The 27,556-nt window shown below is 39.1% G+C and overlaps 1 protein-coding gene across 6 annotated transcripts in view; it reads left to right on the top strand.

The window, feature by feature from the left end:
* The window catches only part of Arfip1 (ADP ribosylation factor interacting protein 1), a 120,135-nt gene that overhangs the window by 24,864 nt on the left and 67,715 nt on the right, over positions 1-27,556 (top strand). For 5 of the 6 annotated variants that reach the window (XM_010627925.3, XM_010627927.3, XM_010627929.3 and 2 more), the window contains exon 3: positions 23,979-24,080. In XM_010627925.3, coding sequence (XP_010626227.1) covers positions 23,979-24,080 — 102 coding nt within the window. Of the gene's footprint in view, positions 1-23,978; positions 24,081-27,556 lie in introns of those variants that run through there. The other variant, XM_033759900.1, reaches the window with a different exon arrangement.

Consider the following 27,556-nt stretch of genomic DNA (forward strand, 5'->3'; position numbering starts at 1 on the left):
AGAGATTCAAACTCCCAACTCCAGATGCACATAAAGAATTTGAAAGGTTCTAAGTGTATCCTGAAAGAAAATCTCTTTTAGCCACAGGACTGAGATTGCAGAAACCCAAACACAGGCTTAATTGGATTGGCTGAAATATAGGGTAAGTTTAATGCTCAGCCTCAAAGGGTATCTGAAATAAAGGTGAGGGCATGATCAGAAAAGAATGGGATGGAGATGTTTGGGAGGATCCTGATGAGGCTGAGGATGTTGTTTCTAGACTCTAATGAGATTATTTTGCCAGAGGGAGAGATTTCCACATCCCACCCCCACCCCCTGTGGTGTTGTCTCCTGGTATACCTGAGGACACAAAGCCTGCTTTGACCAAGCAGGATAATGCTGACATTCCTCAGGACCACACTCACTACCCACTTTTCCTCTAGGCCTATAACCAGGCTCAAATCACAGGAAGCTTCTAGGGGTGATACTCACAGTGTGACCCATGATGAGATCCACTCTACTCCCAAAGAACTTCTTGCATTTTGAAGTCTTACACGCAGAGGCCTGATGAGCAAGTGTGGGAATGGATTTTACAGGTGTGAAAAGATGGTGGCAAAAACATACACTTGGATGGGGCTGAGTTTGTTGATATGTGCCCATTAAGCAGAGATTCTGAATTTAATGTTAGCTTGAAGAGGTATTAATAGTTTGACTGGTTGGGTCAAAAGATGGCTCACTGTGAATGAGTTAGAGATGCCTGATATCCCATGGTTTACTGTTACTGAGATTCAGAGGCTTAGGGCCAGTGGGAATGCTGGAGAGGATTTGGCATGTAAACCTAAACTGCCACACTGGGATGATCCAGAAAATGTACCCTTCAGAAACAGCTGTTTACCCTTGGGAAACAGCTTGAGGGGTGCTTCGAAGAGCCCTGTCATTGCTCTTTTCTGTGTGCCAGACATTACAGAGGGGCTTACAGTTTCCCAATTGAGTACTCATTGGGAAACTCAAGGGCAATGGTTTAACTGGATCCTGGAGGAGCAGGGTTAAGTGGCAGCACTTAATCATCGCTAAAGGTAAAGTGCACTACTTACTGTAATGGACATTGGAAGCAGAACAGTGATCAGAGTGGTCTGACAAATGGCTGATTAGCCACATATTCCCAAAAGTGAAATAGATAGGAAGTCTACAAAATCTTTGCTAGATTTATATAAACAAAAAAAATTTAAGGGGGAATGAACAGAAACCTACTTTAAATTGCAGTAGTGGAACCACAGCCTCTCAAACCAGTTTCTGGATTCAAATGAAGGAGAAGTTGGGTCCCTATGAGGCAGGACCCTGGTGCACCACCAAAACTGTCTATGGTCCATTTTTCTTGCATCCTTCCTCAAGGAGACCTAAGGTCCTTTTGTCCAAGTGACTGTACATTGGGGAAAGGGAAATGATCGGATATTTGGGGGACTGCTGGACACTGTTTCTGAACTAACACTGATTCCAGGGGATCCAAAATGCCATTTTGTCTCTCTAGTAAGAATAGGGGTCTATGGAGATCAGGTGATCAATGGAGTTTTAGCAAATGTCCAACTCAGATTGGGTCCATTAGGTCCTTAGTATCATCCTGTAGTCATTTCCCCTGTTTGAGAATTCATAATTGGAATATATATACTTAGTACTTGGCAGAATCCTTACTTTGGTTCCTTAACCTATAGTGTGAGGGTTGTTACGGTTGGAAAAACCAAATAAAAGCCATTAGAGTTGCCTTTACATAGTAAAATAGTACACCCAAAACAATATTGCATCCCTGGAGGGACTGCAGAGTTTAATGCCACTGTCAAGGACTTGAAGGATGTGTGTGTGTGGGGGGGTATTTCCTACTATAACTCCATTTATTTCTCACATTTGGCCTGTGCACAAGACGGATGGGTCTTGGAGAATATAGGTAAATTACCATAAACTGAGTCAGGTGGTGACTGATTGCAACTGTGTACCAGATGTGGTTTCCTTGTTTGAGCAGATTAACACATCTCTTGTTCCTTGATTCAGGCAGCAAGTGCCTTCTTCTCCATACCTGTCTATAAGGCCCATGAAAGACAATTTGTTTTCAGCTGGCAAGGCCAGCATTACACCTTCACTGTCCTACCTGAGGGTTATATTAACTCTTCAGGCCTATGTCACAACTAAGTTCTCAGGGATCTTGATCACCTTTCTCTTCCTCAGGGTTCACCTTGGCCCCTATGTTGCTATTATGCTGATTGGATTAAGGAGCAGGAGGTTGCAACCATTCTAGATTTGTTAGTGAAACATTTACTAGCCAGAGGCTGGGAAATAAATCCAACTAAAATCCAAGGTCCTTTGACCTCAGTGAAATTCCTGGGAGTCCAGTGATGAGGGGCACATAGAGATATCCCTTCTAAGGTAAAAGATAATTGTTACATCTGGCTCCTCTTACAACCAATGCCTATTGGGCCTATTTGGATTTTGGAGGCAGCATATTGCTCACTTAGGTGTCTTGATTCCAGCCCATTTACCAATTAACTTGGAAAGCTGCCAGTTTTGAGTGGGGCCCAAAACAAGAGAAGGCTCTGCAGCAGATTCAGTCTATTATGCAGGCTGCTCTGCCACTGGGGCCATGTGAATCAGCAAATCCCATGTTACATGAAGTGTCATTGGCAGGTAGAGATGCCATTTGGAGCCTTTGGCAGGCCCATAGATGAATTGCAGCAGAGGCCTTTAGAATTTTCGAGCAAGGCTCTGTCATCATCTGCAGACAACTATTCTCCCTTTGAAAATACAGCTCTTGGCCTTCTACTGGTTCTTAGTGAAACTGAATTCATGACCATAGAACACCAGGTTACCTACCATGCAACCTGAGTTCCCTGTTACAAACTGGGTATTATCTAATCCAATCATGAAGTTGTGCACCTCAACAGTCCATCATGAAATGAAAATGCTGCATATGTGATCGCCATAGCAGGTCCAGAGGGTACAAGTGAATTACATGAAGAAATTGCCTACTGTTATATTGCCTTCTGTCTCCCAGGATGCATGTACCCTTGGCCTCGGGGTATACCATATGATTGCTGTCAGAGGAAGAGAAGGCTAGGGTCTAGTTTACAGATGGTTCTGCATGTTATGCAGGAACCACCTGTATAATGGACATCCCCAAAGGACAGTGGTAAAGGGAAATCTTCACAGCAGGTAGAATTTTGGGCAGTGAACCTGTAGTACATTTCGCCCAGAAGGGAAAATGGCCAGATGTGCAACTGTGTACTGATTCATTCATGTCAGTGGTCTGGCTGGATGGTCAGGAATTTGGAACATGACTGGAAAATTGGTAACACAAATATTTGGGGTAGAGGTTTGTAGATAAGCCTCTCTATATGGGCAAGGGAGATAAAAATATTTGTATCCCATGTAAATGCTCATCAACAAATGACCTCAGCAGAAGAGAACTTTAATAATCAAATGGATAAGATGGCCCTATTCTGTAGATCGTGGTTAACCTCTTCCTTCGGCCATCCCTGTCACTGCCCAATGGGCTTATGAAAAGAGTGGAAGTTATATGTGGGCTCAGCAAAATGTTCTCCCACTCACCAAGGCTGATCTGGCTACAGCTACTGTGGAATGCCCAGTGTGCCAGCAGCAGAGACCAACACTGAGTTCCTGTTATGACACCATTCCCAGTGGTGATCAGCCTAGGACTTGGTGGCAGGCTGATTGTGTTGGACTGCTTCCACCATGGAAAGGACGTTGCTTTGTCTTTATTGGCATAGACACTTATTCTGGTTATGGATTTTCTTTCCTTGCATATAATGCTGCCAAAATTACCATCTGTGGACTTAACAGAGTGCCTTATCCACCATCATGGAATTCTACACATTGCCTCTGAACAAGGAACACATTTATGGCCAAAGAAGTGAGGCAATGTGCTCGTGTTCATGGAATACACTGATCTTACCACGTTCCTTACTATCCAAAAGTGGCTGAATTGATAGAAAGGAGGAATGGTCTTTTAAAGACTGTTACAGCACCATCTGGGTAGCAGTGGCTCACAGGGGTGGGGTAAGGTTCTTCAAAAAGTTATATATGGTTTGACTCAGCACCCACTAAATGGTACTGTGTCTCCCATAGCCAGCCAGGATTCACGGGTCTAGGAATCAAGGGGTGGAAATGGGAATGGAATTGCTCACCAATACCCCTAGTGATCTACTAGGTCCTGTTCCCAGGACTTTATACTCTGCTGGCTTAGAAGTCTGAGTTCCAGAGTGGGAAAGGCTTGTACCAGGAAGCACAACAATGATACCATTAAACTGGAAGCTAACCCCCCACCCCCGGCCATTTTGGTCTCCTCATTCCTTTGAGTAAACAAGCAAAAAAGGGTGTTACAGTGTGGGCAGCAGTGACTGACCCAGACTATCAAGGTTTAGTTATAATTATGAACTTGTCTGTGACTGGTTTAAAGCAGTGTTTTTGGTTATCAAGTTGGCAAGGGATGGATTGTGATAGTAACTGATCATGACAATGCAAGTAAGAAACGCCCAACTGAATTGGATCAGCATAGTTCTGGTTGTGGCTGAAGGGATTTTCTGGAGACAAGACCCACCCTGAGTAACACCAACCAATAGGCTTACTGCCTGAATGGAAAGGGAGGAAAGAAGGAAGGCTCACTTGTCTTTCTTTGGAGGCGCTCCAGTCTTTACCTTCACTTTGGAGGTTATTTCCTGGAAATGATGTTCCTTCAGCCTTCCAGGGCAGACCCTTTGGCCTCCTGATATGAACTTGCATGAGACACTGCATTGAGCTCCAGGCCTTCAACTGGATCTTTCGGATCTCCAGTGCACAGACAGCCCTTTTGTACTCTTCCACACCTGACTCTGCAGGCGGCCATTGTAAGCCAACCTTGTACATTCTTAATATTTGTGTAGCTTGCATTAAATATGTTTCTCTAGAAAATACTGATACAAATACCTTATGTACTTCCACAGGGTAAGCTCTGTCTGAATGTATGTGTGTGTACACAGTGTGTGTTATTTAAGCTGCTAAGTTTGTTGTAACTCGTTATGACAAAAACAGAAAGCTATACAGAGCTTTCTGCTATACAGGTTAGCAGAGCTTGCAGATGTATTTCAGGCACCTTTGGAGCAGCATTGTAACGTAGAATTTAATTCAAGCCACATTGCCAGGTTTGAATCCCAGTACATCACTTGTAGCTGTGTGTGTGTGTGTGTGTGTGTGTGTCATCAAGCAAATTTCCTAAAAGCATTAATGATGGTATTAGGTCAGAGAGTGGTTATGAGGAAAACCATGTTTATTTTACAGGACAGTTGTAAGAGTTAAATCATTTATGTGATGTTCTTAGCACAGTTCCTAGCTTGTACTAAATGTTCACCTTTTTCAGTGATTACTGTTAGCTTTAGAGTAGGGAACCATGAAGCTGTCAAACAAGTTTTATAGCATTCTGATACTCTGAAAAATTGCTAGAGTGTTTCAGAGTTAGCATGTGATAATCAAAAATATTTATGAAGATACTGGAAGACCTTAAATTTACCTAGTTTTTGATTGTCTGATGTCAGACTCCTGTGTTGCAAGCCAGTGAAAGCAGCTCCAGCTCATTTAGGGATGAGCTAAGAGAATGCAGAGGTCCTGGACTGAGAGAGCAGAATAAGGACCCACTGCTGCTGTAGCACCAGACCTAGCAGATTGTACTGCTGTCACCTCTAGCCCTGGTGGCTGAGTGCTGCAGTAGTCCTATGGCTTCAGTTAACCTAGAAGATCGTCTTGATGTAATTATTGCTTTGAGTACCTTGATGTCTTTCTTGGTTCATTACCCCAGTTTCTGATATCCTGTTTGTTTGTTTGTTTGTTTTAAGGAGGAGAGGTTTATTTTGGCTTACTCTTTGTAGAAGTTTCAGTCCCATCAGCTGGCTCCAAGGCAGGGCAGAATGGCGGAGGGACATGGCAGAGGAGAAACAGTTCATGGCATAGTGGTGGGAAACCAAGAGCTATCAAGGAGAGGGAGGGAGGGAGGGAGATCCTGTCAGACCACATCCAGTACCCACATCTTCCAACCAGGCCTCACCTCCCAAATCGCATTTAGGTGTAAACTCATCAGTGGACCATCCACTGATAAATATCATGCTCACATCATCCAGTCACCTCCCAAAAGCTACTTCTATGCATGCATGAGGCTCTAGGGGGACATCTAGATATAAACCATAATATTCTGTGCCCTGTCCCCAAAAGACTCATACTCATCCCTTTATACAAAATGTATTTAGTGCATCTCCAACAGTTGCCAAAGTCCTAACAGTTGCAGCATTTCTGAAAAGCCCAAGTCCAAGTCTCTGAGAGTTAAGGCAAATTCTTAGCTATGAGCCCCTGTAAAAAGAAAAAGGAAAAGAAAGTTAAACACTGCTGACATACAAAGGCACAGGGTAAACATTCCGCTTCCAAAAAGGAGAAAAGGGGGGATAGAAAGGAATGGGATTGAAGCACAACTAAAACCCATCAGGGAAAATATTAAATCATCTAGTTCCATGCCCAGCATGTGGGGCAAATTTTGGTAAGACATGAATTCCAAAAGGCCTGGGCAGCCCTGCCCCTATGGCACTGCGGGTGGTTGTGGTCCTCATTCCTTCTCTCTTGGGCTGGCTTTGCTCAGTCCTTGCAGCCTTCCTCACATGTTCCAAGTTCCTGTTTTTCCAACATCCTGGCATCTCCACTGCACTTTCAACTTCACGCACAGCTTCACACACTGTCCTCTCTGGGTACACTGCCTGGCCCCCAGACCTCCTGCAGTCTGTGTGGAAGCCTGCCTGACCCTACATCTCTTGAGTTCTACATGTGCCTCAACCAGCACCACGTGGATGATGCCAAGGTCTGCCACCAGCTGGAGCCAGGCTTCCTTTGTCACATCTGGATGTGATCTGGATGGCTCAGTGCCAAGAACTCAGTCTCAACAAATTCCCTAGGTGGCCCACCGTTCTAAAGCATGGTGCCTTTGGGTTGTCTTCTCAAAGCAAAGTCTCATTTTTTGTGATTTGAGCCTTTGAAGGGCAGGACCTTACTGGTTTTTCAAATTCCCTCAAGGAATTTTCCCTTTGTCCTATGCTGAAATAATTGGCTTCTTTTTAATTCTTTTTTTTTTTTTTTTTTAAGAAGGAAGCCCTACTCCACTCTGCCTTTGCAGTTCCTAGTAATACAGGAGGTTCCTTTCTGTTGAAATTCAAAACTTCTTAAATCATTCAGCTGTACTTGTTGCGCTTGATTCTCAAGTTAGAGCTGGTTAAAAGCCCCAACAGTAGCCATGCCATCACCAACTGCCTTGAAATTTCATCTGCCACATTAATTAGTCCCCTGTCCTTAATCTCAGTCTCCTGCAATGTCTCAAGACAGGAGCAAAAAATGTAGATAAATTTTCAACCAGAATATAACACACATGGCCTGGAGCCCAACTGCCATTGCAGTCCTTGTTCCAATCTGAAATTTCCTGGGCTTGCTTTTTACTGGCTGCATTTCATCAGTATTCTGGTCTTCTGAGCTTTGACCACAATCTTCCATCAGGTTGGCTGACAGCATTCTAGGGCTGCTTCTCCAGCTGGCATCTCCATATTTTTCCAGATTCCTCCTGCAAGCCAGTTGCAGGGGCTTCTGATCCAGGTGATGAAGTACCCTTATTATACAAAAAATATAACTCTTTGACCTGCTGGATATCAAGTGCCTTGTGCCAAGTTTATGTCCCCTGAATAGCAAAGAACGAATTCTAAGGAACAAAAGAGATTCAGAGTAAGAAAGGTTTGTTAAGAGAAAGCTCCTGAAAGTCCCAAAAGGGGTTGTCACTGAGGCTCTTGGTTAGGGCTAATTTATTACAGCAAAATCACATGGGTACAACGTGGATTGAACTGAAATCAACCTATAGGATTACAAGTACAGCTTCTTAGCTAATATTGATTGGACAGGGATACGAATCATGTAGCGAGGGTATATGGAAGACCAAAAGAATTCTTAGGAAGGGAGTATGAGTTCAAGTGTTCTGGTCACCTGCTTGTGTGTCTGATGTTTCTCTGGGCCCAGTGGACCAGGTGGTGCTAATTACAGTATGATTTCAAAGCAAGGTGATATGGCAGTGCTGTACAGCCTGGGAAACAACATTAATGTAACTTACATAGCACTTACTATACAAGTGCTGTGATGTAAATAAAATCATTGTGCACTGAGGAAAGAGCTTTAGGAGCTTGCCTAAGGTTTACAGTAAGGAGGTCAAAGAGTCATGAATGGAACCCAAGCATTCTGACTCTAGATACTTGTCCGAGAATCTGGTGTTTCCATCTTTTACATAGTATGAGGCAGGTTCTGCCTTTCCCCAAGGTTCAGAATGTCGAGGCTTTTCCTAGCAGTGAGTGAGAGAGGGCTGGAGCTAGGAAGTCAAAAAGAATGAGATGTATATAATGCTTAGTTAACCAGGTGTGTCTCTGTCGTTTTAAAAGATCTACGATGATTAACAAGGCTTTTTTTTTTTCTGATTGCATTACATGCTCTCCTGTTTTCAGCTATTTGCCATTGTCTAGGCATCCTCTTGGAGGCATTACTTATAATTGCAGGCTCTAGATCCAACAGGGAATATGTTTCAAAATGGCAGGCCAATGCAGTCACTTTTACAGCCAGAGAATATTGGCTTAGTCTGTTTTCTGTAGTTGAGGTGTCCTTTCATTACTTTTCTCTTGTTGTTGAGACAAAACACCTGACACCCAAAGTTAAAGGAGGAAAGGTTTATTTTATAGATGTTTCAGTCCATAATCAGCTGGCTCCAAGGCAGGGTGGCATGGTAAGCATCACAGAAGAGAAACATTTTGTGGCAGACAGAAGGTAGCAAAGCAAGCAAGAGACAAGACAAGCCTTCTGACCCTTACATTGTATCCAGGCTACCAGAATTAGGGTGGTGCCAAACCAGTCGGTGGACTGACTTAGTAAGCACACACCCTTAGTCCATTGACTCAGTCACACACTTTAGGTTCAGCTACCTCTGAAAAAGCCCCACCTATAACTGCATAAGGCTTTGGGGGACATCTAGACACAGGTCATAACAAGATCTATTTTGGAAAACAATAACCTTTTTTTGCTGCTGTGTTGCAGTCAGTCAGGAAGTCAGCTCCTTTGAGAAAGCTAAGTTAGCCCCAGTTTCTATGAGGCAGACAAACATACTAGGGAATTTAGAGTTTGAAAAGTGGAGCTGTGTTCAAGGGTATAAAATTAAGATATACACCAGGAGACGAAGAGGTTAAAAAGTCAGCTCTTCTTAAATGAGAAATTCAGAGTATTAAAAAAAAAAAAAAAAAAAAAAAAAAAAAAGACAGTAGGAAACAGGGAAATAGAACTTTTGCAAATGGAAAGAGGATCCAGAGATGGAGGGAGGGAAGAGTAAGGGGAATAAAAAGAATTAAGGTATGTTCAGTGCAGTACCTACTCCCTAAGGGGAATGTAAATATTATGTACTTTAAATGCTTACTAATAAAAAACTGGAAAAAAAAAAGTTCAGCCTTCAAGGACTTACATATGGTCAGTGGAAATACCAAGAAGCCAGAGCCAAGAAAAGCAAGATCATTAGAATCAAACCCACTGAGGCTAAGGAGCAATTTCCCTTGCTCTAAAACCCAATTAGGAACTTTTCCAGATGATAAGGAGCAAATTCAAGATTCTGAGGAACAAATGCATAGAATAGTCATTAAAGCAACCTCTAAGAGTTACCTTTATTTAATGAGTGTAGTAAAAATCACACCCTGAGGCAGAGATAAGATGGTGCTGAGATGTGTTACATGAAGAGCCATGATGAAAAAGAGTACAGGTGCTGCTAAAACTACCTCTGCATGCTGGGATGAAGAGATCCCAGGTACAGTGACACATGCCTGTAATTCCAGTACTCTGGGATACGGAGGCAGGAGGCTTGCAAATTTGAGTCTTGCCTGGGTAACATAGTAACTTACTTAGTAAAGCCTTTTCTCAAAATAAAGAGTTAAAAAAGAGAAGCCTGTGTGTATTGCTCAGCTTGGGTTCAATGCTTAGTGTCCCCCCTCCAGACACCCAAGGATTCTTTACCCTGAGAATTCTATAAAAGCTGATTGCTTTTGTTTGCAGCCAGCCTAGAATTTGTTTCCCTTTTGTGCTCAAGCTCGGTGCTTGTCTGTACCTTCTGGTGGAGAGCATAAGCTCCCATGGAGTCAGTAAGAGCTTCACGTAGGTGGGCACTGTGACAAAGGCCAGTGCCCACACCCCACCAGGCTGGTGGACTTGCTCCTTGGATGGATTTGGGCCTTGCAGGAAAAATAAATTATTTGGGTTAGAGATGATAAAATGGAAGTTTACCTTTTTTCAGAATAAATCAACAACAGTTTATTACATGCAGTAAAAATGTGTCTATTTAAAATAAACAGCCCAAGGGGTTTAGACAAATGTCTAAGTTTGGAAACCATGAAGGCAATAGAGGTGCGGTACATTTCCATCACTCTATAGTTTCTTGTGTCCTTTTGCAGTCAACCCTTTCCTTCCCCACCCTTCTGCCAGGCAACCACTGTCACAACAGATCAGCTTTGTATATTCTGGAATTCTGTAGAAATGTAGTCGTATGTTATGTATTCTTTTGTCTGGCTTTTTGGACTCAGCATTTTTTTTTTTTGTGGTACCAGGTATTGAAGTCAGGTCCTTGTGCTTGCAAGGCAGGCAGCAGAACCACTGAGCCAAATCCTTGGCCCCTCAGCATAATTTTTTGAGGCTGCTCAGGAGTGGTGGTGTGTATCCGTATGTCGTTCCTTTTTATGGTTGAGAGATATTCTGTTTTATGGATATACTATAATTTATTAACTTATTAAGCTGTTGATGGATTTTTTTTTCCTCCTGGTGTTGGGTTGTTTTAAGTAAGGCTGCTCAATACTTACATATAAGTCGGGATATTTGTTTTCTCTTTGGTGTATGCTTAGGTATAAAATGGATAAATTGTATGGTCAGTTGTACATTTACTTGTATAAAAAGTTGCTGAACAGTTCTCCAAAGTGAGGCATTTTTTAACATTCCCTCTAGCAGTCTATTAAAATTTCAGTTGGCCTTCACTCTCCTTTGGTATCTTATTGTGGTCTTAATTTGCATTTTCTCAATAACAAGTGATATTGAGCTTTTTTTTTCACTTGCCATTTATATTTTCATTCTGCAAATGTCTTCCAATGTTGGCCATTTGATATTTCACTTGGTTTCTTACTGAATTGCATGAGTTATTTATATATTTTGAGTATCAGTCATTCATATTTTCTAGTCTGTAACTTACCTTTCCTTTTTTTTTGGTACCAGGATTGAACTTGAGACCTTACGCTTGTGAGGCAGGCAGCAGAAAAACCACTGAGCTAAATCCTCAGCCCTACCCTACCTTTCCATTTTTTGATGATATCCTTTGGAAGCTTTTGGTTTCGATGGAGCCCAGGTTACCAGTGTTCTTGTTTTTACTATTTTTGCTTTTTATGTTTAAGAAACGTTTGCATCCCCAAGGACATGACTCAGTTCTCTTCTACCCATGATAGCCACTGTTCTGCCTGAATATTTACATACGGTATTTGTCTTTTGAGGGACCTATGCATTTGTTTTTCTCAGGACTAGGATTGCTGGATTATTAGGCATATATTTAATCCATTAATAATACAGCTAAATTACATTCCAAAGCAATTTTAACTCATTTTTACTTGGACCAGCATTGTGTGAGTACAGTAACATCACATACTTGCTAAGACTTGGTTTTGTCAGTTCTAATTTTGGCCATTCTAACATATGTATAGTATATCTGGCTTGCAGTTTTACTCTGCATGAGAAATTGAACCAAAGTATTTTGTAGATCCTTCCCAATACTAACATTTTCTGTTTGTTTGAAAGAGTGACAAAGGTTATGGTTGAAGGTGCCACGTGTAACCTGAGTCCTTAAATAACAGTGGGCAGTGTTGGGATATACATATATACAATATATATATATATGTATATGTATATGACAGATGCTTATTTGTATAGCTGACTTTGCTGTATTCTCTTTCCTCTCTTGTTTAGGACATGCTTATAGTAGTTCTCGTTCGCTGCACATTAGAATCAACTTATAAAAATAAAAAATAGTTCAGCACCTTACAGGCCATTCATATTGGGCTTGCTGGGACCTGTCATTAAGTAATCGCCTCTGTGGAGTAGTTAAAAGCTCCCCAAATGGTTAGTTTTAAGACATAGAAGGTTGAGAATCATTGGCACAAAAGAATGAAACATTCCACTCCCTCTAGAGACCTTGTGCACACTTTGGGAATAAAGCACCACTATAAAGTCTTTATTGGGTATTTGCCCTGTTAATATATCCCCAGCTTTGATCCATTGAAAAGATTCAAGGAACAAGTTTTCAATTTTCACTGTTTTGGTTGTACAGCATATTAATTTTCCAGTTCAGTTCCATGATCATATGTTTGGTTTTACACATCTCTTCATGTTATAAAGTTAATTTGGCCTTTAAAGTTCCTTCAAATACATGTGAATTGAGATAGTCACCCATTATTAAAATAAATGCACTTTTTCTGTAGCACATAAAACAATTCAGTCACAGAATATTTGATCTCTGATTTTATCCTTCTACATGGCTGTGAATTTAGCATATACTTGGAATTAACAAGGCATGAAAGAAAAGGGACAGTAGTTTGTTGCCTTGTAGAATAAAAAGTGAATAAAATATGTTCAGCTTTTTAAAATCATTAAAAATAAAGTAAATCACAATCTGGAATATGATATCCATGTATTAGATTTTTAAAATATTGCTTGCAAAGATTTAGGTACACAGTGTGGCTGATACTTATATTCTAACTCCAAAATAATTCAGTGGTATCTGTAGCTGGCTTGTTAACCAATCAGCCAAACCTGGTGGTTAATTTTTTTTTTTTTTTTTTTTTTTTTACCAGGGATTGAACTTGGGACCTTTTTCTTAAGAAGCAGGCAGTGGCACCACTGAGCTAAATCGCACGCCCCTGGTGGTTAAATTTTTAAGAATTTGTAAGCCAGCTTTGAAATATTTTTAAAGAGCTTAAATTATAAAACCTAAATTATATAAACCTAAGTTATATAAATTAACTATATAAGTTTATGATTAAGTATCTATATTAAAAACAAAAGCAATGCTCAAAACATTCTAGTTTGTAAGTATTTTACTCACCTGCTCTAGAGATTGTCTCTGTGGCATTTCTGTGTTGTTAATACTGTATCATGGTGTACTCTTATTGCTGCATGTCCCTTCCTGCCTGTGGATTCAGTGAGATCACATTGGAAGCTTGAAACTGGCCACAGTGGGAGTATTGATGTAACAAAAATAGACAAATAGGCAGGGGATTTAGCTCAGTGGTGCCTCTGCGTGCCTCACAAGCGCAAGGTCCAGGGTTAAGTACCCAAAGGGAAAAAAAATAGACAATAAGACCAAGGCTGTTTGTTTGGAGACTCAGTTGGTAAGTACTTACTAGCACACCGGAAGCATCATTCTTTATTCAGTGAATGTCTGCTTTGGGCTAAGGGCTTTCAGTACATCTTTCCTTCATTTCTTCAAGTATTTGAAGTATATATTTAATTTTATAGATGTGAGTAATAAGGTTAAGAAGATCACAAAGTAATTGCTGTCTTTTAGAGCTTTTAACCCAAATGTCATGTTCCAGAAAGCCTTTACCCTTCTTACTACACAATACAGTCTTAGAAGAGTGAACATTTGAGCTGAACCAAAAGTAATGGACAAGATTTTATGAATTCCTAAAGATGAGGGTACTGGGAACAGTTAAAGCAATATTTACAGATGGCAAAGTACATTTCATGTTCAAGATTTAGTAGTAAAGGATCTGTGTAGAAAAGTAAAGCCCAAAAAGTTGATTGAACTTTGTAGTCAAGGACCTTAAGTAGCATGAACCTTAAAACAAATGAAATTCTGTTTTTGTCAGATTACATGGAGCTGTTTTTTTGGTTTTTGTTTTGAGCCCCATTCTGCTGGTTTGTGTGTTGGTTTTTCAGTGCTGTAATTAGCAACATTTCCCAAAGTAGGTCATTCTTTGTGGGGAAAGAAAATGAATAACAAGAATTCTTGTACATCTTTTGGCAAATGAATATTCTTATTATAGTAAGTCCCTGACTTATGAACATTTGAGTTGTGAACTTTCACAGACACAAAGAGACTGCATCACAAACCTGCGTGAATTCCAACACCTCCCTGAAGTAGCTCGCAGCCGTGCCGTGCTGAGTTCCCAGTGCTGCGGTAGTGCACAGTGCAAGGTGCTCAGGGGCCCGGAGCGAGAGAGATAGCAGGGTGTATGGAGGGTACCAGAAGGAAGTGCACAACAATGTTCATGGTATGCTTGTGTCAAACGTGTGTGAGACTCACTTTGTGGGACTTTCAAATATTCTCCCAAAATGGTACTCATTTGTAAGTTGAGAACTTACTGTACCTGCTTTATGGCACAAAGTGATATTGGTTTATCATTTTTAATTTTCAGAATAATTTATTTCCTGTTTAAAGTCATAAACCAGAACAATATTTAGCTCCACTGTGTAATCTCCGCATGTATGCATAATGAACTTATTTATCCCTTTGCCCCTAAATCTTTTTGGCAGTGTCCTCAACCTTTTCATTTTTCTTAGGATGCTTCTATTGAGTTCTTCCCTTTCCACTCTTACTACTCGAGGATATCCACGTCCCAATAGTGCTAACTTCTAGACCTCTGTCTTTAGTCTAGAGTGGTGGACCTGCATTTTGAAGCCCCTTACGTACTGACGGACTTGGCAGCCCCACAGACATTACCAAATTCAGTGTGTTTACAACACCAAGCATCCTCTGACCATGCCAAGTGAGGCACATCTCTGCTTTCCCCACCTGCTGAATGACATGTTCATCTTTCCAGTTGCCCAGGTCACAAGCAGAGGATGGGAGGAGTTCACTCATCTTCATTGTACTCCATTCCTCTTCCTCTTTTGTCTCCCACTGTCCAGTCACTCTCTCAGTCTCTTATTTCTGCCTCCCATGTATCACTTGAATGCCTTTTTCTCTTTCCACAACTTTAATTCAGAATTTCTTACCTGGGCTGTAACATATCCTCCCAAATTCTTTTGTTTCAGTCCAACCTCTCACCACACTGTCCTCTGAAATAACTTGAAAGAGTGACAGGTTATGTATGGTTGGCACTTCTGCTTTCTCATTACGTCTTCTAGTTTTTTACTTCTCTTGCTTTTTCTCCCTATCTTTCCTCTCTTCCTTCATTTTAATGCACTTGATTATTTGAGTGTTTTTAGAATTCTCTTTTCATTTTCCTGGTAATTTATCTATACTTTGTATTCTAACGTTTTCACATTTCACTTTTAATTATACTGCTTCACTTAAAATGTTGGAATCTTGCAGTCTTTTGGGTCTATACTTCCCTCACCATGACCCCTTTGATACAGTAGTTATAAGCATTACATCTAGGTAAAATTTGAGCCCCAGAAGGTAATATTACAATATTTGTTTCCAGCAGTTATATAGTTTATAAAGAAATTGAGAGGAAGAGAAAGCAAAAAGAAAGTAGTCTTTTGTGTTTACTCAGGTATTTACCTTTTTACTTCCTCCACATTGTTTTCTGAAAATTTATACATACTTCTGATTTGATTTGCCCTTCAGCCTGAAGAACTTCCTTTAACATTTTTTATAATGCAAGTCTGCTGTTGCATAATTCTCTTTGTGTATATGTTTCCTGAGTGTAGTATTCTGGGTGAAAAGTTTTCTTTCATTACTTTTAAATGCCCTCTGATCTTCTGGACTGTGTAAATTCTGGGGAGATGTCAGCTATTAATTGGATCACTTCTCTTGCTCCTTTCAAAGTTAGCTCTTTATTTTTGGTTTTAAATACAGTCACACACCACATGTTTTGATCAGTGACAGTGCTCTATCAGATTGTATCACTTAATCACGTAGCTGTCTTAGTTTCCATAAATGTATTCTATGATGTTGGAAGGACAAAACTGCCTGACTCATTTCTCAGATGTTAACTCTGTTAAGCAGCACACAGTCATAGTTTGACTGTGATGTTCCTTGGCCTGGACTTCTTAGTGTTTATTTTCCATTGAGTTTTTCATTCCATTATATCTGCAAAGATTTGTCTTAGCAAATTTGGGAAATTTTTTATCATTAATTCTTCAAGTATTTTTTCTGTATAATTTTATTCCTCCTATCTTTATGATATTTCAATTACACTTAAGTTGGACCATTCAACTTTATCTGACAGGTCTCTGAATCTCTTTTTTCTTCAGTTTGCTTTACTGTTCTGTACCTTGGGTAATTTATTTTGCTTTGGCTTGGTTCTCTAATATTTCTTTCTTGTTGTTTTTTCCCCCCAGTTAATAGGATGGAACCCAGGGCTCACACATGCTGGGCAAGTTATCCCACTGAGCCACATCCCTGACGTGAGCTTTCCTTTTTTCCACTGAGATTTTTTTTCACTGAACATACTTCATTTTATTTAATTGAAAATAGTAATTGGTTCTTTAAAACTCAATTTCAACATCTGATTCTGCCCAGACTTGGACTAGATTAATTTTTTTCCTTAACCTGTTCCATTTGTTTTTGTTTTGTTTTTTTAAAATTTAATTTATTGGTACATTCTAGGTAGACAGTACAGTTACATTCATTACTGAGATCTTGTATCTTTACATGCCAGGTCTTGGTTCTCATTTTTTCCCCTTGTCCCCACCCTCCCTTCACCCTCTCCTCCCCCCTTCAAACACTTTAATTCCATTTTTACATTTTCTCATATTTTTTCCCTTTTCCCTTGTTCCCCCTTCCGTATCCTTCTCACTGTCCCTACACCTTTGGTCCTTTTCTTCCTATTTGTTAAGTGTCCCGTTAGGATTTTGAGTACTATTTTAGTTTTTCACACCAGAGATACTATTCAGTATTTGCATATGTGTGCCTTATTTATTTCACTAAGAAGTATATCCTCAAAATGTACCCATTTAACTATGAATGAATCTACTTTCTCATTCTTTATGGCTGAGTAATATTCCATTTTGTAGAAAAACCACATCTTTATCCAGTTTCCAATTGATGGGCAGATGGGCTGTTTCCAAGTTTTAGCTATTATAAACTGTGCCACTATAAACATGTGTGCATATATATCACTGTGGTATGATTCTTTCACTTCTTTTGGAAAGATACCCAACAGGGATGGCTGGGTCAAATGGAACCTCTAATCCTAGTTCTTTGAGGAATCTCCATATTGACTTCCATAGTGGTTGCACCAGTCTGCACTCCCACCAACAATGGAGAAGGGTTCCTTTCTCCCCACAACTGCGCCAACATTTGTTATTGTGTGATTTCTTGATAGCAGCCATTCTTTGTGGGGTGAGGTGGAATCTCAGTGTTGTTTTCATCTGCATCTCTCGAATGACCAGTGATGTGGAACATTTTTTCATATATTTACTTGCTGCTTTTATTTCTTTGTCTGAGAAATGTCTGTTCATTTCAGATGCCCACTTTAGAACTGGGTCTTTATATTTGGGGGGGCTGGTTGTTTTGAGTTCGTTATATATTTTAGATAATAGTCCTTTGTCTGAGGAGCAGCTGGTAAAAAGTTTTTTCCACATTGTAGGTTGTCTCTTAGTTCTGTTGATGGTTTCTTTTGCAGTGCAGAAGCTTTTCAATAAGATGAGATACCAGTTGTTGATTCTTTCTGCTAGTTCCCATGATACTGAAGATTTGTTCATAAAGTCTTTTCCTGTGCCAGCGTCTTCCAGAGTTCTGCCTAACTTATCTTCCAGCAAGTTTAGTGTTTTTGTTTTTATGTTTAGATCTTTAATCCACTTGGATTTTAATTTAGTGCATGGTGACAGATAAGGGTCTAATTTTAGTCTTTTACAGGTTGAGATCCAGTTTTTCCAACACCATTTATTAAAGAGGCTCTCTTTCCTCCAGTGGAGACTGGCAGCTCCTTTGTCAAAGATGAGGTAGCTGAGTGTATCTGGGGTGTTTTTGTGTCTTCCAATCTGTTCCACTGATCCTCAGGTCTGCTTCTTTGCCAGTACCATGCTGTTTTTATCACAGTGACTTTGTAGTATAGTTTCAAATTGGGAGTTGTTATACACGCTGCCATGTGTCTGCTGCCTAGTATGGCTTTCGCTATTCTAGGTCTCTTATGGTTCCAAATGAATTTTTGGATTCTTCTTTCTTCTAGTTCTGTGAAGTATAGTGTTGGGATTTCAATTGGTATTGCATTGAATCTGTATAGCAGTTTTGGTAGTTGGCCATTTTCTCTATGTTGATTCTTCCTACCCAGGAGCAGGGGACATCTTTCCATTTTCTTAAATCCTCCTCGATCTCTTTTTTTTCAGAGTACTGTAGTTTTCAGTGTAGAGGTCTAAAGCTTCTTTTGTTAGGTTGATTCCCAGATACTTCATTTTTTTGGGTGCTATTGTGAAAGGAATTGTTTACCTAATTTCCTTCTCAGTGAGTCTGTTATTTGTGTACAAGAAGGCTTTGATTTTTGGGTGTTGACCTTGTATCCAGCTACTCTGCCAAATATGTCAATTAAGTCAGGAAGTTTTTTGGTGGAGTTTTTTGGGTCTTCAATGTAGAGTATCATATTATCAGCAAATAATGACAGTTTAACTTCTTCCTTTCGTATCTTTATTGCTTTAATTTCTTTCTCTTGTCTAATTGCTATGGCTAATGTTTCCAGAACTATATCGAAGAGGAGTGGTGATAGTGGGCATCCTTGTCTTGTTCCTGATTTTAACGTTAAGGTTTTCAGTTTTTGGCCATTTAATATGATGTTGGCTGTTGGTTTTTCATAGATAGCCTTTATTAAGTTGAGACATAGACCATCTATTCCAATTTTTTGCAGAGTTTTTATCATGAATGGGTGTTGAATTTTGTCAAATGCTTTTTCTGCATCTATCAAGAGGATCATGTGGTTCTTGTCCTTGACTTTGTTAATGTAGTGTATTACATTAATTGATTTACGTATGTTGAACTATGCTTGCATCCCTGGAATAAATCCGACTTGGTCGGGATGAATGATCTTCTTGATGATCCTCTGTATTCTGTTTGCTAGTATCTTATTGAGGATTTTTGCATCTATATTCATTAAGGAGATTGGCCTGTAGTTCTCTTTTTTTGTTATATCTTTCCCAGGTTTGGGAATCAAAGTGATATTTGCTTCCAGGAATGAATTTGGAAGTATTGCTTCTCTTTCAGTTTTGTTGAAAAGTCTGAAGAGTAATGGCAATAGATCTTCTCTAAATGTCTTGTAGAATTCAGCAGTGAATCCATCAGGACCTGGGCTTTTCTTTGTTGGTAAGTTTTTAATTACATTTTCAATTTCACTGATTGTGATTGGGGTGTTTAAAATGTTTTTATCTTCTTCGTTCAACTTTGGTAATTCATAGGTATCTAGAAATCTGTCCATTTCTTCTGTGTTTTCCATTTTATTAGAGTACAGGTTCTCATAGTATGTACTGATGATCCTCTGGATTTCTGTTGAATCTGTGTGACTTCACCTTTTTCATTCCTGATTGCATGGATCTGAGCCTTTTCTTTCCTTTTTTTGATAAGGTTTGTTAAGGGTTTATCAATTTTATTTAGTCTTTCAAAAAACCAACTCTTTGATTCATTTATTTTTTTGTGTTGTTTTCTTAGTTTCCACTGCATTGATTTCTGCTCTAATCTTTATAATTTCCTCTCTTGTTCGAGCTTTGGGTTTTTCTTGCTCTTGTTTTTCTAGGAGTCTAAGAGTCATCATTAGGTTATTTGAGCTGTTTTCCTAATGTGGGCATTCAGTGCTATGAATTTTCCACATAGAACTGCTTTCATTGTGTCCCATAGATTCCTGTATGTTGTATTGGCATTTTCCTTTATTTGTAAAAACTGTCTGATTTCTTCTTTGATTTCCTCTGTGATCCATTGATTGTTCAGGAGAGTGTTATTCAATTTGTGAATTTGTTATTCAGTTTGTGAAGTTCCTACGGTTTCTTAAGCTATTGATGTCCAGCTTTATTGCACTGTGATCTGATAATATACAGGGAATAACTTCAATTCTTTTGCGTTTATTCAAACCTATTTTGTGAGCTAGTATGTGATCTGTCTTGGAGAATGACCCATGTGCAGCTGAAAAGAATGTATATTCTGATTTTGTGGGGTGAAATACTCTATAGACGTCTATTAAGTCCATGCGTTCAAGAGCTTGGTTCAGTTCTAATATTTAATTGTTGATTTTTTGCCTAGATGATCTGTCTATTTTTGATAGTGGGGTATTCAGATACCCCACTACCATTGTATTAGTGGTTATTTGGTTTTTCATGTTACTTAATATTTGTTTTATATAGTTGGGGGCATTTATATTTGGTGCATATATGTTTATGATTGTCATTTCTTCCTCTTGAATTGTTCCCTTTACAAGGATGTAGTGGCCTTCTTTGTCTCTCTTAATAAGTTTTAGTTTGAAATTTGCTTTATCTGCGAATAAGATTGCTACCCCTGCTTTTTTCTGTGCTCCTGTGGCGTGGAGAATTATTTTCCATCCTTTCACTTTCAGTCTGTGGGCTTCTTTTTGCACTAGGTGTGTTTCTTGTATACAACATATTGTTGGATTTTGCTTCTTAATCCATTCTGCCAGTCTATTTCTCTTGATTGGTGAATTGAGGCCATTGACATTGATAGTTATAACTGATATGTACTGACTTATTATTGACATGTTATTGGCCTTTTGTTGACTCTTTTTATTTTTTGTCCTCTCCTTTTAGTTTCTAGCCTTGGCTATTTGATTTGCTCTGTTGGACCTCCTGGTGTTGTGATCTTCATTGTCTTTTTCTAGAATATTGTTTAAAATTCTTAGTATTGCTGGTTTAGTATTCATGAAGTTTCTCAAGTGTTCTTTGTCATGGAAGTATCTTATTTCTCCATCCATTTTGAAAGAGAGTTTTGCAGGATACATCAGTCTTGGTTGTAGTTCGTTCTCCTTTAGTACTTGAAATACCTCACTCCAGGATCTCCTTGACCTGAGGGTTTGTGTTGAAAAGTCTGCTGTGATTCTGGTGGGCTTTCCTTTGCATGTGATTTGTTTCTTTTCTCTTACTACTTGTAGTATTTTGTTCTTCTGTTGGGTTTCTGGGATCTTGATTATTATATGTCTAGGTGTAGATTTTTTTTTTATCGTGGCTAGTTGGTGTCCTATATGCCTCGCTTATCTGTATATCTAATTCTTCCCCTCTGGGAAGTTTTCAGTCATTAATTCTGTGAACAGCTTTTTTAAGTCATTTGCATTTCCTCCTGGTACTTCATGGATTCCTATCAGTTTTATGTGATTCTTTGCATCATCTAGGAGTCGTTGGATCGATTTCTCATGCTCCCTGACTGTTTTTAAGAGACCTCTCTTTTCATGGTCACTGTCTGCTATCCTATCTTCTATATCTGAGATTCTATCCTCGCAATCTTTTATTCCGTTACATATGCTTTCAGTAGAGTTTTTAATCTCCTGGATATCTGTTTGAATCTGTTTAATGGATTCCATTTCTTTCCTATGTTGGGTTTTCATTGTTTCCATTTCTTTCTTATTCTGGGCCTTCATGGTTTCTCTTATGTTCCTAAGCTCATCTATTTTTTTGTCAGTTTCTGTTCTGGAGTCTTGAATCATGTCTTTCATTTTGCTCACCATCTCTGTGGTTGACTGGGAAATAATTTCTGTTTTGAATTTTTCTAGAGCTTGATTGATCAGTTTTTTTACTTCATGTGCTGTGAGTTCTGAGTGTCCTGAAGGTTCACTGTCTGATTTTTCATCCTCCTTTGCCCTACTGTTTGCCATTGGTGGACTGGAAGTCTATCTTTGTGCCTTGCTTAAGTGTTTTCTCATCTTTATTTTTGCTGTTGGGTTGACCTTGATTCAATCTCTGGGTCATTAAATCTTCCTGATATCGTTGTGTCCCAGCCTTTGATTCTCTAATGACTTATAGACATTCTTATTTTCATAATTGAGCAAACAACTCATCAAATCAATCCCTATCCTTTATCCCTATTGATACAATCAAAAACATAATAGGATCAATCACCACCCTTTATAGCCCGCCACGCCTCTGCAGAGTGTGTCCTAGGATCTAATGGGGGTGCGGGTGTGTGTGTGTGTGTGTGTGTGTGTGTGCTGAGCGGCGCCTGCGCAGCTACCCTCCTACCACTGTGTCTGAGCCAATCAGTGGTGCCCGCTGGAATCCGCACGGCTCCAGAGCGGGTGGCGCAGGAGAGAGGGCTCTGAGTCCAAGCCGGGAGATGATGTTAAACTCACCTGCCTGGTGTGCGTTGTAGCCAATCACTCAGTGCCCTCTGGAAACGGTGCAGCTCCAGAGGAGGCCGCGTAGGAGAGAACTTCCTTACTGGATCTGTTGGTGCGCAGTTGGGGAGGTCACGCACCCGCCCATTAGGCTCGGGCAGGCAGCTGGAGAGACCTCCTGCAGGGTCCTTGGGTCCTTACTGGATCTAACCTGTTCCATTTGTTTCACCCTTTGTATGTCTCACTAATTTTGGATTAGTTGTGAACATTGAAGTTGTGAACATAGATTCTGTTGTTTTTCTCCAATGATATTGTCTCCTTTGTTTTCACAGATAATTTTTGTAGCTTGGGTTTATATTACAATATGTTTGTATTTTGTAGTGATTCTGTCCCTAGCAAGTATTTCTGACAAGACCTTTATTCTTGTGGGAACCATTGTTGAAATTTTGGGTGTATATGTACATGACTTATGTAACACTTTTAGCATTGTAAGTGATTAAAAAACGAGAGGGAGGGAAAGAAGGGCAGTAGTTCTTTGTGAGAAGTGGAATAAATTGCTTAGTTTGTTTAGTTAGAAGGTTATTTATTTGTTTATTGGTACTGAGGATGGAACTTGGGATCTTGTGCTTGTAAGGCAGGCAGCAGAACCACTGAGCTAAATCCCTGGCCCGAAGTTTTTTAATTTTTAAAGTAGGCAAAATAATTTTTAAGATCTTCAAAATATATAAGATTGTAGTCAAACTTTAAAATAAATCATGATGGGGCAGTTTTTTAACAACTATGATTGGTATTCTGCTATTATTTAATCTCTGAAAGAAATTTGTATTTTCTGTGGTTGTAAAATTCACAAATATATATTTTAAGTAGTAGTTTAGAATTGTAAAGCCAGAGTATAAAACTTAATTCTCCTAGTATAGAGGTTTAAATTTTTTTTTTTAATACTGGGTAAGCTCTTCCTTTAGACAAAATTCACTTAAAAGCCCATTAAATGCAACAGGGAGAGTAGAGCTACAGTAATGAATTAACAGCCAAGCTTGACTTTCTGGAGTTGGTGTTTCTTCCAACTGTAAGTAGTGGTCTATCACAGCATTATTTAAGAAGCAAGGATAGTGCCCACTGGTACTTATAACAAGGGGTGTTTTGATTAGTAAATTTAGATTGAGTGCAGTAAAAACACCCAGGTGCAATTTTTATTATCTTGCATGTTTTTTATGGAACTGTTAAGTAAGTTGCAGTTCTAAACTGGTGGCTAGTAGATATTAACTAGTGATGAATGTATTCTGTTGACTATGTGCCTTTTACTACTTGGTATTAGTGTGGCATTTTTCCTTCCTTTTTTTTTTTTTTTTTGGATTCTACCATGGCTCAGGAGTCTCCCAAAAATTCAGCAGCAGAAATCCCAGTGACAAGTAATGGAGAAGTTGATGATGCTCATGAACATGACTTTAGCAGAGTAAGAACATTTTTCTTTCTATTAATGTAAAGAATGACGAAAAACCTTTAAATGTTGAGAGGAAAGTAATAGACAAAATTTAATATAGAAATATTTTCATAAAGTGCTTCAGCTAGGAATCTAATGTTACTGTACAGGATGACAAAATGGGTTATGAGAATTATTTGTCAAGATTAAGTTACAGGGCCATATGATTGTGTGTGGTTTTTCCCTCCTTTTTTTTTTTTTTTTAGGATTCTACCATGGCTCAGGAGTCTCCCAAAAATTCAGCAGCAGAAATCCCAGTGACAAGTAATGGAGAAGTTGATGATGCTCATGAACATGACTTTAGCAGAGTAAGAACATTTTTCTTTCTATTAATGTAAAGAATGACGAAAAACCTTTAAATGTTGAGAGGAAAGTAATAGACAAAATTTAATATAGAAATATTTTCATAAAGTGCTTCAGCTAGGAATCTAATGTTACTGTACAGGATGACAAAATGGGTTATGAGAATTATTTGTCAAGATTAAGTTACAGGGCCATATGCTTTTTTTGTTTATTTCATTAATATACCAGAGTGAGAGTATGTCTGATGATTTGGGCATTTATCGTTATAAAACTACTTAATTTTAGTTGTAATAAGAACAAATATTAAAAATAGGTCATCCTTTTAAAAATTGGTGCTGTCTAATCTCTTTCCTACATGTCATTAGTACGTAATTCCAAAGTACCTGGTCCTGGTTTGCTGTTTACTTTTTAAATTGTCATGTGACTTAGAAAAGAAACGGGTATTGTTTTTTTTTAAGCCGAGGATTGAGGCTAGAGCTATCTACATGCTAAATGTGCAGACTCTACCACTAAGTCACACCTGTGTCCCTGGCTCAGTGCTTTTTTTTTATATCCCTTTGAGCTGAAACTTAAATGTAGTGCCTTTTAATGAGAACACCATGGGTGTAGAGATAGCTTGGGTTCAATTTTCCACTATGCCATTTCTAGCAGTATAAACTTTAGTTAGTATTTGTTTGATCTCATCTTTTTGTTTCAGTAATGAGAATCTTCTTTACTTTCATGAAGATACTAATATTAAATAAGTTAATGTGCCTAATAGAGTCTTACAAGTGATGTAATTGTTATTTCTGGAGATACTTATATTAAATGTCCTATTCCATGGCTTTTGGTATAACTTTATAACTGGAAAATGTAGTTTTCATATTATTGAAAGAGTAATGGCTGAAAGATTCTTTATTTTATCAGATAAGACTCCTTCTTTCATATATTTAAAAATAAAGTCCTTTAACAGAAGGTGAAGTGTTGGCACAGGATTTCTCTAAATCAACACTGTTGATGTTTGAGCTGGATGATTCTTTGTTGCGGGGGTGGTTTGAGTTGTGCGTTGTAGGGTGGTTAGCACCTCTCGGTCCCTTTTAGTTGATGCAGAAGCACCCTCGAGGTGTGGAAAGCAAAAATGTCTTCATATGTTGCTAAATGTACCCCAGGGTAGGGAGAAACTCACCTGTGGTTGGAAACCACTGTTTTAGAATAGATAGCTTAATTAATATTAGAAAATTCAATTGAATTTAATTTCTTTTTTGTCTCAACAGTCTCTTGAAAAGAACTAATGTGTCTTCAGGCTTGAAGTACATGTCTTAATCTGTTTTCTGTTGCTGTAACAGAATACCTGAGCCTTGGATAATTTATAAAGAAAGAGGTTTATTTAACTTACAGTTCTGGAGGCAGGAATTTCAAGGTCAGGCAGCTACATCTGTCAAGGGCCTCGTGGTGCTCAGTGCACCGTAATGGATGGTATCACATGGTGGGAATGCTTGCATGAGTGACACATGCATGTGGAAGCGAGGTGGGGACAGAAGGAGTAGGGTGTTTTAATAACCACTTGAGAGACCTAATTCAGTCACAGAGAAAGACATTTATCCCTCTTAAAGGCCTCATTTCCTAACACCTGCTACTTTAACAACCAGGTTTTCATGAGTTTTGCCAGGTTCAGACCACATCCATCTAAGCCATAATGGTCTTTTTTTACTTACAAGTGCCTTAATGTGGATTCTGAGTACCTGTGGCTAAAAATAGAGTGATTCTAGGAGATTCTTGATTCTGAGCACACAAAGGAAATTTTTACTTCAAGTTTTAGTTGAAGATACACTTGTGAAATAAGGAAATTCAATACCATCCTTATTAGCCTTTACCAATTACTTTATAAATTTCTGTTTTTATATTCATTACACCAAGCTTGTAGCTCCTTTTACAATTTTATTCTGTATTGAGTATATGTTATATATCAGGCAAGGCACCGGGTATATAGCAGTGGACAAAAATACCTGCCATCAAGGAGCCAGCATACTAAAAGACAAATCTGGTCAAAGCCAAAGACCTCTGTCAAGAGAGACGCAATGAGTATAAAGTGTAGGGGCTGAGGGTGTGCTTAGTGATAGCACAAATTCTGTTTTGAGCACACATGAAAAGTCGCATTTAGTGTTGAAAAAGTCACCTGCCAACTTGAGCCTCTTCTTTTCCTTGCCGTTCTTTGTTATTGGCAAATAGCTTTACAGATGTGAAGTGTACAGCTCAGGGGAACCTTCACCCACATGAAGTTGTAGAACATTACAGGACCTCAGGAGGCTCCCTCATTCCCAGTCCTAGGCAGTGTACCCCTCCTTCCCACCACTAATCTAAACCCATCCGAGACTGCTTTTCACAGTTCCTGCAGTATGTGTCATCGGAATCCTCACTCTGCAGTGCATCTGTGAGATTTATTCACCTTGCTGTTTATGGCAGTATTTCATTCTTTTTATTGTGCTACTTCTGTTGAGTGTTTTACCCAAAAGTGCCAGTCATGAGCGCTTGACTGTTTGGCAAGTGGTTGAACTAGCTGACGATTTTATCAGCAATAAACAAGAGTTCTAGGATTTTACGCCTTAATTTTAGCCCTTCTGATGAAGACATAATGGTATCCTATTGTGGGATTTTTGGTCTGTTTTGTGTTTTGAGACAGGCTGTCCTATGTAGCTTTCTGCCTCGGCCTCCTGAGTGCCGGAATCACACATGTGCACTGCCACACCTGTTTCCATTATGGTTTCCCCTGTGACTAAAGATGTTGAGCACATTTCATATTTTTCTGCACCATTTGGATATTATCTTTTATGAATTAGCTTTTCAAGTCATTTATCCATTTTCTACTGGGTATGTGCCTTTTTCTAACTTATTTGTGGGCTTTGTGTATTTTGAGTATGAGTCATTTGGACATAGCACAGATATCTTCTAGTCTGTATTTTGTACTATTAATAATACTTCTAGTGAATGATAATTGTTTATTTTAATGAAGTCCAGTATATTGCTGTTTCCTTATGAAGTGATTTTTGTGTCTCATTTAAGAAATCTTTGCCTACCCAATAGTAAATAGACACTGTTCTAAAGTTTTGTTTTGCTTCTCATTTTTAGTTTTATGAATTAAATAAATTAATACTCGTACAATGTGAAGAAGGGGTCGTGGTTAGTTTCCCCCACATGAATGACCATCCACTTGACCACCAGTGTTTATTGAAAAGCTACCCTTTTTTTGTCTTTTAAGAAAATGAAATTGAGCATGGCATGGTATATGCCTGTAATCCCAGAACCCTGGGAGGTTGAGGCAGGATAATCACAAGTTTGAGCCCAGCATAGGCAATTTGTCAACTTACTGAACTAAATCCCCATCTCTAAAAAAGTAATAATAATAACAACAATGTATTATATAATTGAAATTTATGAGAGTAAATCTAGGTGTTCTCACCACACACAGACACAAATGGTTACCATGTGAGGTGATATGTTACTT

Source organism: Fukomys damarensis, unplaced genomic scaffold (assembly GCF_012274545.1).
Source record: "Fukomys damarensis isolate Sample0158 unplaced genomic scaffold, DMR_v1.0_HiC HiC_scaffold_38, whole genome shotgun sequence".
NCBI lineage: Eukaryota > Metazoa > Chordata > Mammalia > Rodentia > Bathyergidae > Fukomys > Fukomys damarensis.